This window comes from Lactuca sativa, chromosome 3, assembly GCF_002870075.4.
Source record: "Lactuca sativa cultivar Salinas chromosome 3, Lsat_Salinas_v11, whole genome shotgun sequence".
Classification (NCBI taxonomy): Eukaryota; Viridiplantae; Streptophyta; class Magnoliopsida; order Asterales; family Asteraceae; genus Lactuca; species Lactuca sativa.
Window position 1 is genome coordinate 276,161,158 of NC_056625.2, and position 17,167 is coordinate 276,178,324.

Here is a 17,167-nt window from a genome sequence, read left to right on the forward strand (position 1 = left end):
TCCTTCTGCTAACTGGCTCTCTACCGAAGCCAGGACCAAACCCTGGTCCTTCCCCTTGCGTGCTCATCCGCATTTTGCACTGCAGCTATCCCTATAGTCCACTCGTAACCACAAATCCTTTCCCAGGTTTCTTGGATTCTTCGAGACTTTCCCCGATTCGAGTATGGATCCTGTGCTTTCAGTAGTACGAGCCCAATACTACCTTCCACACCTATCCATACTTTCCTCCGGAATCATCCCAAATCCTCTAAGTCACCTACTTCCCTGATGTACTAAATGTCTGCTAGACAGCAGCACAATATCCACCTAAGCACCCCGTAGGTCTCCCCCTAGGCTCCCAATCACACCGAACCGCCTCACTACTCACTGGAGCATTTCCTAGGCTTTCCTAGGTTCCCGACTTCGCCCTGCCATCAGCTGCTGAGAAACTCCTCACGATGCCAGTCATCTACCTCCTGGATATCGTCACATCCACTTAGTAGCTGACTCCCGTCACTAAAGAGTTCCACAAAGCACAAAGCAAGCAGCATTCGTGCAGACGCACTTCTAACACTAATCTCATCCTAGGCTCATCCTAGGGTAATCTCCGACCCACAAATGATCATAGAATATCCGACCCACGTACCACAACCCAAGTTGTCCACATCCACCCTCGCTGATGGCTGCCTTATGCATGCAAATTGTACACAGAACAGGAAACGAGTCGTACCAATTATTCTATGGCCAAGAGGTCCTAACTGTATACAATTTTAAAACATACACGTAGCAGTTACAAATATCAATAATCATTCTCATTCTAGCATGGCATCCAGCATCCCAAGGCTACAAACATCACATATCAGGCCAATCTATCGTTGTCTACTCAGAACTAGCATGCAAGTCTAAGAGCTCATATAGCATACAAAGGCATCCCTCCTAGCCCTAACTAGCATGCGATATTCAAATTCATAAGCAAATCATAACAGATAACAGATGTGGGTATTCTGGGGAAACTTACTTGAGCCCGGCCGATTGCATGCACCACACCCTTTCTTTTCTTAGAAAACTTTCCTTGAAAACATTTTCCTTTAAAAAAACCTTCCAGATCCTCAGTCTGAGTTCAGATACACCTGAAAGTATGTCCAAATCCCTCAAACCAAGGCTCTGATACCAACTTGTAACGTCCCAAAAATCAGGGGTAAAAATTTCATTTTTAATATAACTAAAACATTGATACCATTTAATTCAAACAATCAAATCATAGTCAATCAAATCGTTTATCAGAGTTTATCCCAAAATCATTCATTGCAGAAATCATAGGTGTGTGCATTGCGATCAACCCGAGCTCTTCCTTTCCAAAACGATGATACCTGAAACCATAAACAAACATGTAAGCACGAAGCTTAGTGAGTTTCCCAGAGCATACCATTCACACAAACCACATATCACATATCCTGTTAGCTATAAAAGCTACACACATATCATATATACTATTAGCTATAAAATCTACCATATATCACATAAGCCCTGCATAAATAAAACCTGTAATAGTGTCATGGGCTACCCCACATGGTCTTTACCTAGGACTGCCATGGGCTCCCCCACATGGTCTTACATCCAATGTCATGGGCTACCCCACATGGTCTTTACCTAGGACTGTCATGGGCAACCCCACATGGTCTTACATCCAATGCCACGGGCTTCCCCCGGGTCTTCCCTGCAAATACCATATATAACCAAATAGCATATCATGCATCACATAAATATCTACACATAACACGTACATAAACCTATAATGATGTCGTGGCTACCCCCAGGGTCTTATACCATTGTGCTATGGGCTACCCCACATGGTCTTTACCTAGGACTGCCATGGGCTACCCCACATGGTCTTACATCCAATTTCATAGGCTACCCCACATGGTCTTCCATGCAAGTATCACAAAGACAACTAGCATATCACATAATTACCAGTATACCACCTATCATAAAGCTAACTATCATATCACACAACATAAGATGGGCTGACCTTGGTGCCTTAGACCCATTGGTATGGTGAGAAGACTCACCTGCAACCGTCGGCTGAAGAAATAAGATCACGCTGCTCCAACCACCGACACAAACTCCTCCACTAGTCAAAACCAAATAATTAAACTCAATAAATACCCATAGAATTCAACTGGTCAACTCTTAGTCAAAGTCAAAGTCCTTAGTCAAAGTCAAATTTCCTGACTGACTCTACTCGCCGAGTCAACCCGCTGACTCGTCGAGTCCAAGAATCTTCGAGTCCCATCCTGCTCAACTCACCGAGTCGTCCCTCGACTCACCGATTCACGACTTAACCAGAAAAGGTTAGGGTTCCATGACCAGACTCGCCGAGTCCAAGAACAGACTCGCCGCGTCCAAGGCAATCTTCAACAGACTCGCGGAGTTTTTCTTCCAACTCGCCGAGTTCATGTACATATTCATACAACTCTTCGAGTACACTCATGTGACTCGTCGAGTATCTCCAGTTCTCAATCCATTCAGAGGCTTTTCAAGCCATGCAGGGGCTCCAATCCATAGATCTACCCTTCTACAAGCTATCCCTCACCTAAAGTTGCAAACTTTACGTGATACCAAGGAGATATAAGCCCAAAACACACTAGGGCTTGGGTTTTAGACAAAGGGGCTTTACCAACAACCCAAGAACTAAAGCTTTATGACATTCTAAGCCATCATGAGTCTAGATCTGGAGCAGCAACCCCAAATCTAACTCCCAAATCCGAGATAGGTCTCAAAACAAACTAAGGGACTCCCACCACAACCACCAAGGATAAACCAAAAAGGAAATAGCTTAAGATAAGGCTCCTTACCTCATAGATGTGCCTAAAACTGATGTAGATCACATATCTATACAAGCCCTTGATGCGAACTTCCAATTTCTCAAGCTCCTTCCACCAATTTCCTCTTCTAAGCCCCCAATCTCCTCAACAATGAAGCCTCGCACGAATTTTGGGGTTTCTAGAACTCAAAGGGAAGGTAAAGAGGCTAAAGGAGGAACATAACATTCTTTATATAGGGCACAACCCCGGGATTAGGGTTTTCTCTCTTCAGCACCAACTCGTTGAGTCCAACTACCGACTCGACGAGTTGGTCACTTAACTCGCGACCACAATCCCGCTCCGACTCGGCGAGTTGGAATACCTACTCGTCGAGTGCCCTTATTTATTTACACTTTACCCCCTGAACTCTTGATTCTGACTTGGGGTGTTACATTTCCTTTCTTGGCCTTTCTGATTTCGGGTGTTACAGAAAAGCTCGAAGGATCAAGAGGAGGCTAGAAGGATCCGATTTTGAGCAACATTTGCAGTCTACAGAAGGTATAAAGTCTATATCTTATTTGTTCTTTTGATAGATCCCATTTTGTGGAGTTCTAGGGCTTTTCTAAGCCATTTTGGTCACCAACCATGATTGCAAGCATGGTTGGGGATTGATGTTTCAGATCTAGGTCCTTAGAGGGGTTACAAGGCAGAAAGGAGTGGCTCTTGCACTCAAAGAAGGCGCCATGCATTGTAAGAGCTTGTTTTAGGACCTTTTGAGCTCAAAGTCCCATGCAAGCACGTAAACTTTGTAACTTTACGTGCTAGATCGGTTATAGAAGTTTGGATCTATCTTTTGATCAAAGGTTGTACATTAGAAATCAAGGATTTAGAGTGCGGACATGACTGACTCGGCGAGTCTGTTCCTGGGACTCGACGAGTCCGAGGCTTTGAGCACATATCTGTTGAGGGTCAAAGGAACCCAGTTGAGTGTTAGAAGGGTTGTAATCGGACAGAAAGAGTTACCCAATGTATTGGACGTGATTTTAGACCTGGAGTTCATGGGACTCAAAGAGTGCTAGAACAGACTCGGCGAGTCCAAGGAAATCTTCTTAAGGATGAAGATGAACTCGACGAGTTGTTCATCAACTCGGAGAGTCGAGGACATAACTTGTTCATCAGATAAAGGTGAACTCGACGAGTTGTTCATCAACTCGGCGAGTCGGATGAGTTTCATGCGATGTTCATATGAGAGAGGAACTCGTCGAGTTGACGGCCCAACTCGACGAGTCATGTCATGGATGAGGACGAGTGAAGGTTGAGGGACTCGGCGAGTTGACGCCCCCACTCGACGAGTCGGGTCAACTTGAAGTTGACTTTGACTAGACTTGGACTAACCCTGTTTAGGGTTGTACTTGTTGTGTGTTGAGTTGAAGGTTGTCGTGTAGGGATCGAGGATTCGAAGGGAGTCGACTTGTACGCCGAGGATAATTCAAACACTGTACGACATTGAGGTGAGTTATCTTCCAGTAGGGGTGGGTCTAAGGCCACAATGTCGGCCCACCAAAAAGGGGTATTTAGAAGATAATGGTCTATGTGATAATTATCTTGGTCTGGTTATGTGTTGGTTATGAGATTTATCTGGATGATATGTTATGTGTATACTAGGGATTAGTTTCCCTAACAGTGGTTTGTAGGACCCAAGGGTAGGTCAGTACCCGGATATGCCTGACTGTATGTTTATATTTGTAGATTGCATGCTAGTGGTAGGGGTGAAATAGTCCCCAGATATCGGTTGAAAGATACCGATGACGGATACCAGTTGAAAGATACCGATGTTGGTTACCGATTGAAAGATACCGATGACGGATACCGGTTGAAAGATACCGATGTTGGTTACCGGTTGAAAGATGTTTGACTGTATGTTTATATTTGTAGATTGCATGCTAGTGGTAGGGGTGAAATAGTCCTCAGATACCGGTTGAAAGATACCGATGACGGATACCAGTTGAAAGATACCGATGTTGGTTACCGGTTGAAAGATACCGATGACGGATACCGGTTAAAAGATACCGATGTTGGTTACCGGTTGAAAGATACCGATGTTGGTTACCGGTTGAAAGATACCGATGAAGGTTACTGGTTGAGAGATACCGACGATATTGTATGGTATGTGCTATGATGGGGGAACTCACTAAGCTTTGTGCTTACAGTTTTGGTTTTGGTTTCAGGTACCTCTTCGTCAAAGGGGAAGGAGCCGGCGGTGTAGCAGCGCATCACACACACACACATGGATTTCCGCAAGGAGTTTTTGGGACTGTATTCTGATTTTTTTACTTTTGATGTTATAGTTTTGGGACACAACAATATGACTTTGTGACGTGATGTTTATTCAACAATATTTTGGTAAAAATATTTATGGAATTGTTGATTTGAAAATGAAATTTTCGGGCTTGAATTTTAGGACGTTACATATATACACACCACACACATTCATAAAAATATATAATAGAAATAAGCAAAATCAAAATAACCAAAGTAATAATATTAGTAATTATTAGTGTTACACATTATATATAAAAAGTCTGACTTGTATTCATATAATGAGTTTCGGCCTAATGGTAAGGCGCTTGGATTGATTGTTTGTCGACTCGAGTCTGAATCTCGCAGGCTCCGTTTCTTCTTTAATCCGTTACGTTTTCAAGTAAAGGATGAATTAGCCACCATGTTGGAAGAAGTTCAATCGGCGCCAAATTAGCCTTTATTTTCAAGAACATATGCCAAAAAGTTTAACCACATAATTTTATCTTGTCAAAGCACGGGCATTTGTCTAGTTATTACATAAATCAATCAGGAAAAGGGTGAAACGTTGTTGCATAAATGCACATCTACAACCCTTTCAAGATCTCTAAGTATAGAAACTTCACTATTTAATACCTAAAAAGTGAAAACTTTACATGAAAGGCGATAACCCTAATCTCACTTGTACATCATAGCAACATACTTTCATCTTTTATAAGGTTTAACATGATACTTTTCAAATTCTAAAGAAAACGAAATCGACTCATCATCAAGTTTTTTCTTCAATCTCCTCCATGTCCTCAACATATCCGATTGTATCAACCCTTTATACAACGTCTCAAACGTAACCTTTTGTGGCAAAATCCCTTTTTCAATCATTTCAACAAAATACTCACACGCATCTCTCCACTTTTCCTTTTCACACAATCCATGAACCAACAACGTGTAAGAATCCAAATCGGGCCCACAAACACTACCTTTCATATCATCCCAAATCTCTTTCACAAGATCAAAACGATTCAAATCCATAAACATCCCCATAAGTATGTTATACGTATGCGTATCTTGTAAAAAAACACTATCTTTTTTAATTTTCTTGTACAATCTCAAAGCACCATCGATATCTTTCCTACCTCTATATTCCTTAAAGAAACAATTATACGTCATGCCAGATGGCGTAACCCCATTGGACACCATTTCATCAAGCAAAATCTCAGCGTCTTCAAGATGCCCACATGAACAAAGACACTTTACAACAGATGTGTAGGTTGCTAAAGTTGGATGAATCCCTTTATCTTTCATGATCTTTAACTTTTGAAGTGTGAGATCTGGCTTATGTGCACGGCTATAAACATGTAGGATAATTGAATAGCTAGTAACATCAGGGTCAACACCTCTTTGTGGCATTTCATCGAGCAGGTTCTCTGCAGCTTGAATTGTCCTTATGAATCGATCTTCAGGGTGTAAACTTGACTTCCGACATATTCCATTTAACAAAACATTGTAAGTAACAACATTAGGTTCGATTCCATTACTCACCATCTCTTTAAAAAACTTATCAGCCATCTTGGGTTTGTTCATTTTACACCACCCATATATCAGAATCGTGTAAATCTTTGCATCAGGTTCAAATCTCCAGTTTTTCCATTTGTTGAACATCTCTGTAGCAACTTTCGGGTAGCCATATTTACAAAGGGTATCAAAAAGAAAATAGAAGTCATGAATGGGTTGTTGTTGTTGTTCTTGTTCTTCAGTATCGTTAACCACAAAACAACCCATATCATCAAATGCACGGATAGCTTGGCGAGTTAGACCCGCGGATATAAGCCTCCGGATCAGAACATAGAAAGTGGTGGAAGTTGGGTTTACACCATTTTGATCCATTTCTATGATCAATTGCCAAGCAACATCGAATTGTCTAACTTTACCCAATATGTCAATCATGAGGTTGTAAGAATGGGAGTCGTGGGAGTAGTGGGATTGCTCTTTAGCCCATGAGAAGAAAGCTAAGGCGATCTTGGAGATGTTTTTGAGACGAATTAGGGTTTGGTGGACAAGAATTGGGGAAATCTTGATTCCGTTGAGTTGTAGAGAGGATTCCATAGTGTGGAATGGATTATGGTGTTGGATGAGCATTTGAGAAATTAAATCAGCATCATTTGATGGTTCGAGTGAAACAAGTGTAGGTTTTGACACACTTTCTGGTATAACTTCTTTGGGTTCAAAAGTGGGGGAATGGAATGAAGAAATTGAGCGGAATTGGAACAAACTGGACATAATTCGAGAATGGCTGAAACGCAGTGCCATTGGAATTTGGAATATAACAAACAAGCGAAGCTATTCAACTAGAAGAATGAAGAAAACATCAATGAGCTACAATTTTCATGGCGACTCTACTCTTTTCGCATCATAAGCTGACTGTGTCTCCGTATATGACCGAAATTGGAATACCAAACAGCTACAGACAATGGTAAACCCTAGAAAAGAAGTTCAAAGTTTGATCGAGAGTTGTGTTACTTCGAATCATTTGATAAGCCTACTTAATTCGTTAATTTAGGGATGTAAAATCTATGGAATTCATGAAGTGATGAAACAAATTTATGTAAATTAATGGAAAACAATGACAGTGAACGAAGAGATACCGACGGGAAATGAGAACAACGGCAGCGGTCGGCGGAGCGAGGGTGAGGTTTATTCGCGCAGCAAGTTATGTTTTAATTTGTTACTGAAATCGCTAAAAAATAATAAAATATTATTTTTTTCATAAATAACTGTCAGTTTTCTGATGTCCGATTTTGCTTTTGTAAAGTTCATATTATTGCTGAAATAAAAAAATGTTATAGAGAAAAAAAAATCGAATCTTTTTTTTTTATTGCGGTGATCTTCAAAACCTATTTTCATAGCAAAAAAGAAAGTTTCCCAATATGAAAAAAATGAAGTAGGAACCCCTCTAATGAAATATATAATGCTAGAGCCTTATTTTATTTTTTGTCTTCTTCATTTAACTCACTTTGACGTCTATGTTGAATTTGTTATTACCCAACAAACTTAGAATTGCATGATTCAGCTGCTCCAATGATTTGGAAGCGTCTGACTATTCCTCTCCGCTTAGGTATATTATTATGATACATATCGTAATATTCAGCTAAACAATGCCAGAAGTTTGATCTATGTTGATCAATACCGATTGTTGTGTATTTGCCTATGTTAAGCCATGAGCTATACAACAATATTTCATCTTGCGTCGTCTATCAACTATTCCTTCTTGTTTGCGTAGTTTTTTTACTATTGTTTGGTTTCTCTTGCATTAGATGTGGTTGAAAATTTTGTTTATGTGGGTAAAACGGCATTTGAAAATTTAGTGGACCAAAACCGATACTAGAAGGCTTTTGAAAACTAGGATTCATCATTGGATTATTATATACTAGCGTATGAGGATTTGTGTCTTGAGTATTATCAGCAGGGATATAAGATAACTCTTCAGAGAATTTTTTTAAAAATGGATTAAATTGAGGCTCTTTGGATCCATATTATGGAATTAAACGAGTGTGGATTGTATTTCTATATATGTTTATACATTCTAAATTAAATGCTCAAATATTTAGGTGTGTGTACCATAGATAAGTTATCAGTATAATATTTCACAGACAAATTATATGAAATAGTTATCATTATACTATCTCTGTAAAATAGGATGTCGTACAGTGAGGATTTGGAGACGAACAAAATGAGGACTAATATTGTAACATTCGATATGTGATACATGTTTTTACAATATTTTTGTTTAAATATTTAATAATATAAATTAAAATTAAAATTTATTATTATTTTGTTATTTTATATTTAAAAATAGTATTTTAATTACAAATAATTAAATTTATGTTTATTTATTATTAAGTAAATATTAATATTTAATATTATATATATATATATATGTGTGTGTGTGTGTGTGATAAAATAGATAAAATGATTATTGATGTGACAATAGAGATAAAGGATGACAATCATGTTGTATTCGGATTGACAGGTCGCAGATAAAAATAAAGCTACCCAAACACGACCCATTTAATTATACAAGTCATCATGTATTGATGTAAAAGTAATTATAAATTTTGATATAACATGTTTGAATATAAATGATTTTTGAAAGACTCTCACTAATCAGCCACCCCCTATCCTTTGTTTATCCCCATCCCCTATGATTTGACATTTGACACACACAAATATATATATATATATATATATATATATATATATATATATATATATATATATATATATATATATATATATATATATATATATATATATATATATAGTTTTTTAATAAATATTATTATAAATAAATAAATTATAAATAATTAATCAACGTTATAGATATTTAATCGTTAAAACTAGAATGATAATAATGATTATAAATATTTAGTCGTTCAATTGAACGGAGTTACCCATTCAGCTATAGTTAAAAAAATTCAAGTTTTAGAAAATAATAATTATTATATACAAAAATAAATTTATAAAAACCTTTAAACAAAATACAACAAAATAATAGGGATATATAAAATAGTTAAAATTGTAAATATTTAAAAAAATCATATATATATATATATATATATATATATATATATATATATATATATATATATATATATATATATATATTGATTTGACATAAAGTAAAAACGGGGGGGAGGGGGGGGGGGGGGGTGGGGAGGGGGATTTAACAGACCCCTTTTTGAAAGATAAGTGGAAAACTAGTTAAAAAGATAGCCAAAAAACAAAATATAAACAACTAACAAGAGATACAAATCCATTTGTAAACAAGCATAATTGCATAACTACATAAAACAAAAGCCTTCAATATTACTAGGGATGTTAAAAAATATCCGCATCCGAAATTATCCGAAATTTCGGATATCCGGATTTTCGGATATCCGATTTTTCGGATTCGGATAATGATTTTATAAAGTTTCGGATATTTCGGATATCCGATATCCGAAAAAAAACAATTTTTCTTTATTTTTTAATATTTTAAAATGAGAAATTAGAAACATTGACATGCTTAATGGACTAATGTTCCCCACCATTTTCAACTTTTTCGTGACCATTCTTTCCAAACTTTTATTGCAAACCTTTCCATTTACAATCGTTATATATTTGTTTGTTATAATCCTAGTTCGTTGGCTTATAATCAAAAACTATTAAGTAAATGCTACATATATTTAATTGTTGCTATCGATATCCATCTATGTCGCAAAATTTAACATAATTGCTATTATTAATTTTAAGAGTTGCGGTGATTTTACGAATCGGATGTTCAGATGTAGATATTTATTTAAAATTAAAGAAATTCGGATATCCGGTTTAATATCCGAATCCATATCCGAAATTTCGGATACGGATACGGATTCGGATAATTTCGGATACGGATTCGGATATCAAAAATCAACTATCCGGATTTTCGGATATCCGAATATCTGGTTTTGAACACCCCTAAATATTACCATACATAAAAAGATCAATTAAACCATGATCTTGACAGCACCATAACCCCATTTTGTACAGTGGAACATGAATCAAACACAAAATGATTCTTGACAGAACTTCAAAAATAGCGATTAATTTTCGCAACAATTTCATTAAAATCCTTTTTTAAACATTCATGACCCTGTTGAAATCATCAACAACATCATCCAAATCCAAATCAATGGTTTCTGTTTCACCACGAAGCTTTGCAAGCTCTGAATTCAACTCAGAAATCTGTTTCCTTATCTTCTCCCCTTTATCTGATAACCTTTCCACCATTGCCTGAATCAATCACACAAACAAATATCACAACACCTTTACATACTCCAACATTTGTTTTTTTAAATGTAAGGGTAAAATAGTCATTACCCTGTTTGCAAAAACATTCGATAGCCGTTTGATTTGGTCTTTGATTTCTGATTCTGTTAGTTTGTTGGAAACAGAAGGGGAGACATTCTTCCTTTTCACCACCACATCCTTTGGATTGATAGCAAATTGAGCTCCCCTATAAATGAAATTTAAAATAAAATAAAAAATATATCTTTTTTTAGGTAAAAAGAAAGATTGAGATTTTAAAAAGACATACGCATCCATGTTTGGTTCACGTGAGTTGTAAGAAGATGAGTTTCCTACATAAGTTGATTGCCGAATCCTAAAAACCATTCAGAGAACTTAAACAAAAATTCAAAAATGTGAAATTACTAAAATGCCCTTGAAGGGCAAAAAAAGGATAGATATATCACCTTGTTAGCTCTTCATCTTGCACAACAGGGACTGGAGCAGTTTTTGAGAAAAGCAAACTGTGGTTACTAATTCCAGCTATACCAAGAGACTCCAAAAACTTTGTGTGATCTTTAAGAGATGCATCCCTATAAACAAACAAAAAAAATGGACATTTTAAAAAGAAAAAAAAAACATATTTGAAATGAATTACAAAGTACAAACATTTTGTGTTCGCAATCATGCTCTTCATGCAACTGTTGTTGAGTTAAAGAAACATCAAAACCCTGTTTTGGGATACTGAAAAGCTCCCTAAGATCCTGAAATAACAAAACACAAACAAATAAATAAATAAATATCATTTTCCATAATTTATTAATCGAGAAAAAAAAAATAATAATAATAACAAAATACTCACTTGTTGACTGAAATAACGAATTTGTTCTTTGTGTTCAGTAGCACTTCTGAATAAACCCCCTTTGTATATCTGCATCATAAATTTTTATTAAAAAAAATCAAATATGAAAAGAGAAAAACTAGTGGGTGTAAAAAGACATAAACGCCCTTGAAGATAAAATCATGTTTTTAACCTGTTTTCTGTAAATCTTTTCCTCAACTGTACCACAAGTCATCAAACGGTATACAATTACATCTTTCTTTTGTCCAATTCGATATGCACGATCAACACTTTGATTATCAGTACTACAAAAAAAAAATTATTTTCAGAATATTTATAAAAAAAAAAAAGATTTGTTAAAGAAAAAAAAAAGGCAACCTTGGATTCCAAGCTGGATCAACTACTATGACCCGATCTGCTTTTGTTAAGGTAAGCCCCAAACCACCAACTTGAGAAGTTAAAAGAAATATCGGAGCTCCAATACCCTCTTGAAAATCCTGTTATTATTAATAAATTATTAATAAAACTCATGTTTTTTTTATAATAAAATAAAAAAGTCACTAACATCAACAATCTTTAATCTGTCACTGGCTTTGGTTGTACCATCGATCCTCAAGAACTTGTAGCCTCTCACATCAAGAGTGTCCTAAAAAAAGGTAAAATTATAAATTAAAAAAGTGTGATTAAAAAGGACTATTTGTAAAAAAAAAAACAAAAAAAAAAAGTAAACCTGAATTAGATTAAGCATTTTGCGAGTCTGTGAAAAGATAAGAACATTATGACCTTCTGGAATCAGTTTTTCCTGTAATAGATGATTAAAAAAAATAAGTTTAGTTTTATTTGATTTTCTCATATCTTTTAAACAACAACAAAAAAAAAGTATAAGGGTATTTATGTAATATTGTAACCAGTAAAGACATAATAAAGAAGATCTTGCAAGAAAGTTTGTCATGAGTTTCCCCAATGTCATATTCCTCTGCAGCATCTGCTATATGCATTGCTAATTTTTCAGCAATTCCTTGTTCTTCCTCATTTAGCCCTGTTTCCATTCCTTCTAGAAGATCTTCAGCAGCTCTTTTTGTTAATAACAATGGATGATCACATATCTTTTTCAATATCTGTTAAATGTAAATCATAATCATTAACTTTCACTTAAAGAAATGAATTCTTTTATCTTTCATCTGTGCAAAAAGACAAGAATGCCCTTCTCATACCGTGAGAGCAGCCAAAGGTGAACCATCAAATGCTGAAAGAACAATCTCACTGTTCAAAAAGGCTTCGTATAGTTGTCTCTGTAAATAATAAAAAAAGATAAAAAGAATGTAAGTGGATTTTTTTGAACTTGTGTTGATATATAAAATAAAGAATATAAAAACAATTAATGTAATGTAAGTACCTGACATTTGGATAATCTTAACCAAACAATAATCTCATTCTTTTTAGAAAGCTTGGCTGTGTTTGTAGCATCATTATCACAAAACACCTCGCTTTTTAAACGCCTGAGAAAATAGGGCTGAATGCAATTTCTTAAATCCTGTTTGTAAGATTGAATAAATGTTAGTTTTTTTATATAGTTTTAATCATCACAAAAGGTTATTTTATTAATATTTATGAACTATTTTGTCATTTAGGGAAATATAACTAATAACCTGTGCAACAGCTGAACCAATGCGCTTATCTCTATCAGATGCATTTTTGTCATTTCCACGTAGAATTGCTGACTCGTATTTTTCCTTAAAACTGAAAAAGGAAATAAATATAAATAAGTAAAAAGCATAACAATAATAAGAAGAAAAAAAACAAGAAGAAAATGAAATCTTACCATTTCTTATCTCCCAAAAGCTCTGGACAACAGAAGTTAAACAAAGCCCAAAGTTCCTGAATTATACAACAAGAGGATCAATAAAGTGGCTTTTAAAACAATAAAAGTATAAAATTATTGTATAATTCAAATTCAAAATGAAATAATATAAAGATGCATACTTTTAGGTTATTTTGAAGTGGAGTGCCACTTATTATTATACGATGACCACATGGTATTGCAAGCAAACTTTTTGCCCTTTGTGTGCTAGGATTCTTTATGAGATGCCCCTGAATATTAATGTTCAATATAACAAAAATGTTTTCAGAATTCTTATGAAATGAAGCAAAATCTGTAACCAAAACATACCTCATCAAGAACCATGTAATCCCAAGTAACAGCATCCTCCTCCATTTCATCATAATCACCAGATAAAGATTTAACATTATTGCGAACAATATCATAAGTTGTTAGAAGAACACCCTTATCCTACAAAACAAAAAGCATCAATATGTATCAAATAAATATTTTTATATCAATCTTTTGAGTTAAAAAGATCAAATTAAAGAGACAAAGAATACCTGGAGTATATACTGGAGCTCATATTGTCGAGCTTTTGAACAAGCACCAAAGAATCTGAAACATATAGGAAAGAAATCAACCATCTTTATAAACATAACCAAATGATGACTAAAAATGCATAAGTTATTTATATAAACTTACTCTCTTGTCTTTCCTGAAAGACCAACTACCCCTAATTCTTTCATCCAATGAGGTAATAGTGTTTTAGGAGCAACAACCAATACCCTTTTTATCAAATTTGAATGAAAGAGTCCAGCCAAAAAGCCACAAATCTAAATGACATGAAAGATTGAAGTTAATGTTAATGTCATTCTACATGTTTATAAAAAAGATAACACAATTACACATGTCAAAACCTGCATGGTTTTCCCAAGGCCCATGTCATCTCCCAAAATACCACCTTTGCCCTTACAATGTAGAGACCAAAGCCACTTCAAACCTTCACGTTGATGAGGGTATAGCATTGTTGCAATCTTACTAGGTAATGAAAAATTGAATTTAGGATTACTAAGAGAAAACGCCCCTTCAACTCCTGAAATTGTATCATTTGTGTCATCATTCAATGTATACACCTTCTCATGCTTGCTTTCCACCTTTTGGACAAACTTATTACCACTTGTAACCACACAATCATCATCATCATCATCACCTATGACCTCATATTTCTCACTTTTTACATGTATGCCACTGTGATAATCTTTTCTAATAGGTGGTGGACAGTAAGTTTTTTTACTAATATCATTTGAAGTGGCACTAGAGATTTCAACTGGCTTGTGTTGATTAATTTTTTCATTTTTTACAAAACTAGAGGAGCTTTGAAGATGTTTAGTGGGGCGTCTTCCTTTATCAATTGATAGAATCTCAAGCCTTGAGCTTAGATTGCTTAAAATATCTCTAATTTCATCACCACTATCATGTTTGTTTTCAGTGTTCTTTACAGGAACAGGTGAATCAAATTCAGAAAATTCAGCTGGAAAGTCTGATTCAACATCATGATATTTGTCATCTTCTTCTTCATCATCTTTCACCACAACTTTGCAGAGCCTCCTGCGTCCTTGGATTTTAACTTTTTGATGCTTTCCTGAATCTGTTATTACAAAAAATACACTAAAAGACCTAAAAACAAAATGTTCATGTTTCATGAATTACAAGGTATAGAAACTAGAAAGACAATGGATTACCATGTTCAGAAGTAAGGTCATCCACAAGGGAACTATCAGGTTCATCAAGAGAGACATTATTTTCACATCGTTTGGAAGTTGGGAATTCATCTTCATTTATAGATATTTTCTCTGCCCCACTTGAAACAGCTACAGGATAGTATAAGACATTAAAAGATTGCATGTATTTCTAATGAACTCATGTAGAATCATACAGTTGTTCTTCTCAAATCATGCAATTCATATCTTTTGTTAGAACACATCCAGCAAGCAAAGTGAAATAACTCAATAAGACAATAAGTATACTAAGATGTCTCAAGCACTGTAAACTGTTCGGAGAAACACTACAATAACTAAATACATAAAAGATAATGCAATAGATGGGTGGAATTCAAGAGATAGAGAAGTACCAGAAGAAGACGAACCAGACCCTGTGATGTCAAGTTTAGGGTTTAGGGATTCATCATGGAAGGCGCTATTTTTACCATCATCCGCTTGTTCCACATACGAATTTTCATCATCGTTCATGACCTTTGGTGGGGTGTCTGTTGATGCATTTCAGAAAGTAAGAAGCCCAAATAAGCAATCAGGTGTCAAATTAGGGTTTAAGAATTTTCAAATTCCTGCTTACAAAATCATCTAGAAATCTAGATATACAGCTTATCAGATGGATTCAAGAGGCATAAATAGTATTACCAGAAGGAGAATCGAAGTCGGTGATATTAAAAGAAGGGGCATCGAAATCCTCCTGCCGCTCCCGATTCTTCATTTCTGTAGCAATATCGAACTCGAAAAGTAAATAAGAAGAACTAGCAATCTTAATCGCAACACGAAAGCCACACAGAAAGTGCCATAAAGAGGTCAAAATCAGGTGTTTAGGGTGATGGTTATGATGGAAAAGATGAAGTACATATTACATATACATACCAGATAGGAAATCGTAAGGAGAAGCTTTTGAATGAGAAGGGGTGAGGAAGCGATTGTGAAGCTGATTCAAACCCATGGGTTTCTTCTTGGAGGATGCATCAGCCATCTCTCTCTTCTCTGTGTGGTGCTTCATGAGTTTAGGAAGGAGATCCTTTGATTGTTTAAATACTCTTTTCCCGCTTAGGTTTTTGAATTTTACCATTCTAAAAAAATTACCTTGTTCAACAAAAACTTATCATGGATAACATTTTATAAAATTGATGAATGATCAAAGCAAAGAAAAAATATATATATTTATGAACATTAAATGTCGATATAGGTAGAGAATTCATTGTGATTATTTTTTTATTTTTTTTGTGTATTATATATGTAGTCCAATTTTTTATTTAAAGTGGTCTTTTGTGGTATTGTTTTGTACATATTGAAAAGCTTTTTCATTTAATTTTTACGCAATGTTCTTAAAGTTCTCAAGTTTTTATTATTCAAGAAATGAAAAGAAATGAAAAGGAAGAAATGGGGTAAAAATTATGATCTTGAGTTTTTTTTAAAGGTAACCTAACGAAAAAAAATGAAATGTGTTTTAGAACATTAAAAAGACAATATCCCTAAAAATGAACAAACAAATTAGTGCAAACATTTGAAATTGTTTTACTATTGTACATGAGGTGATGATCCGTACAGAACAATTTTTAGTCATACATAACAATTTGTGTTTTATATGTTTGTACTGTACAACTTCATAAAGCACAAATTATTATGTATGACTAAAAATTATTGTGTACGGATCACTACCTTTGTACATGTAACAACCAAAATTTATGGCTATAATTTTTTGTTTAACTAATTAGGAAATAAATGAATAATAAAATAACTTAAATAACAAAATTTTAACATTTTAAATTAATACAAAAAGAATTAAAAGAATCGATATTGAAACTACAACTTTTGGAAGTTTGAGACTAATTATGTAAAG

General features: G+C 35.1%; 2 protein-coding genes across 2 annotated transcripts; both read right to left on the bottom strand.

Annotated features, from left to right (window-relative positions):
- Positions 1-5,304: 5,304 nt before the first annotated feature.
- LOC111917670 (pentatricopeptide repeat-containing protein At2g13420, mitochondrial) lies at positions 5,305-7,909 on the bottom strand. Its single transcript, XM_023913336.3, has one exon. It carries the CDS (start codon positions 7,386-7,388, stop codon positions 5,787-5,789), a length of 1,602 nt encoding a protein of 533 aa, XP_023769104.1. The 5' UTR covers positions 7,389-7,909; the 3' UTR covers positions 5,305-5,786.
- A 2,690-nt stretch (positions 7,910-10,599) lies between these two features.
- LOC111917669 (protein CHROMATIN REMODELING 24) lies at positions 10,600-16,350 on the bottom strand. The gene is made up of 24 exons (XM_023913335.3): positions 16,195-16,350; positions 15,964-16,038; positions 15,678-15,812; positions 15,289-15,417; positions 14,464-15,194; positions 14,249-14,379; positions 14,107-14,161; positions 13,895-14,014; positions 13,708-13,815; positions 13,547-13,602; positions 13,374-13,464; positions 13,121-13,258; positions 12,939-13,016; positions 12,633-12,842; positions 12,455-12,526; positions 12,290-12,370; positions 12,103-12,221; positions 11,918-12,029; positions 11,746-11,814; positions 11,553-11,647; positions 11,351-11,476; positions 11,194-11,259; positions 10,977-11,112; positions 10,600-10,889 (listed from the first exon to the last, which is right to left on the bottom strand). Exons 1-24 carry the CDS (start codon positions 16,325-16,327, stop codon positions 10,734-10,736), a joined length of 3,222 nt encoding a protein of 1,073 aa, XP_023769103.1. The 5' UTR covers positions 16,328-16,350; the 3' UTR covers positions 10,600-10,733.
- Between the last annotated feature and the right edge of the window lie 817 nt (positions 16,351-17,167).

Excerpts from the sequence above, each read along its gene's own strand:
- LOC111917670 (XM_023913336.3), bottom strand. The coding sequence starts at position 7,388 with ATGGCACTGCGTTTCAGCCATTCTCGAATTATGTCCAGTTTGTTCCAA.
- LOC111917669 (XM_023913335.3), bottom strand. The coding sequence starts at position 16,327 with ATGAAGCACCACACAGAGAAGAGAGAGATGGCTGATGCATCCTCCAAG. Across the intron at positions 16,039-16,194 it reads TCCTTACGATTTCCTATCTG|AAATGAAGAATCGGGAGCGG; the intron begins GTATGTATATGT and ends ATATTGCTACAG. Across the intron at positions 11,477-11,552 it reads CATGATTGCGAACACAAAAT|GGATGCATCTCTTAAAGATC; the intron begins GTTTGTACTTTG and ends GTTTGTTTATAG.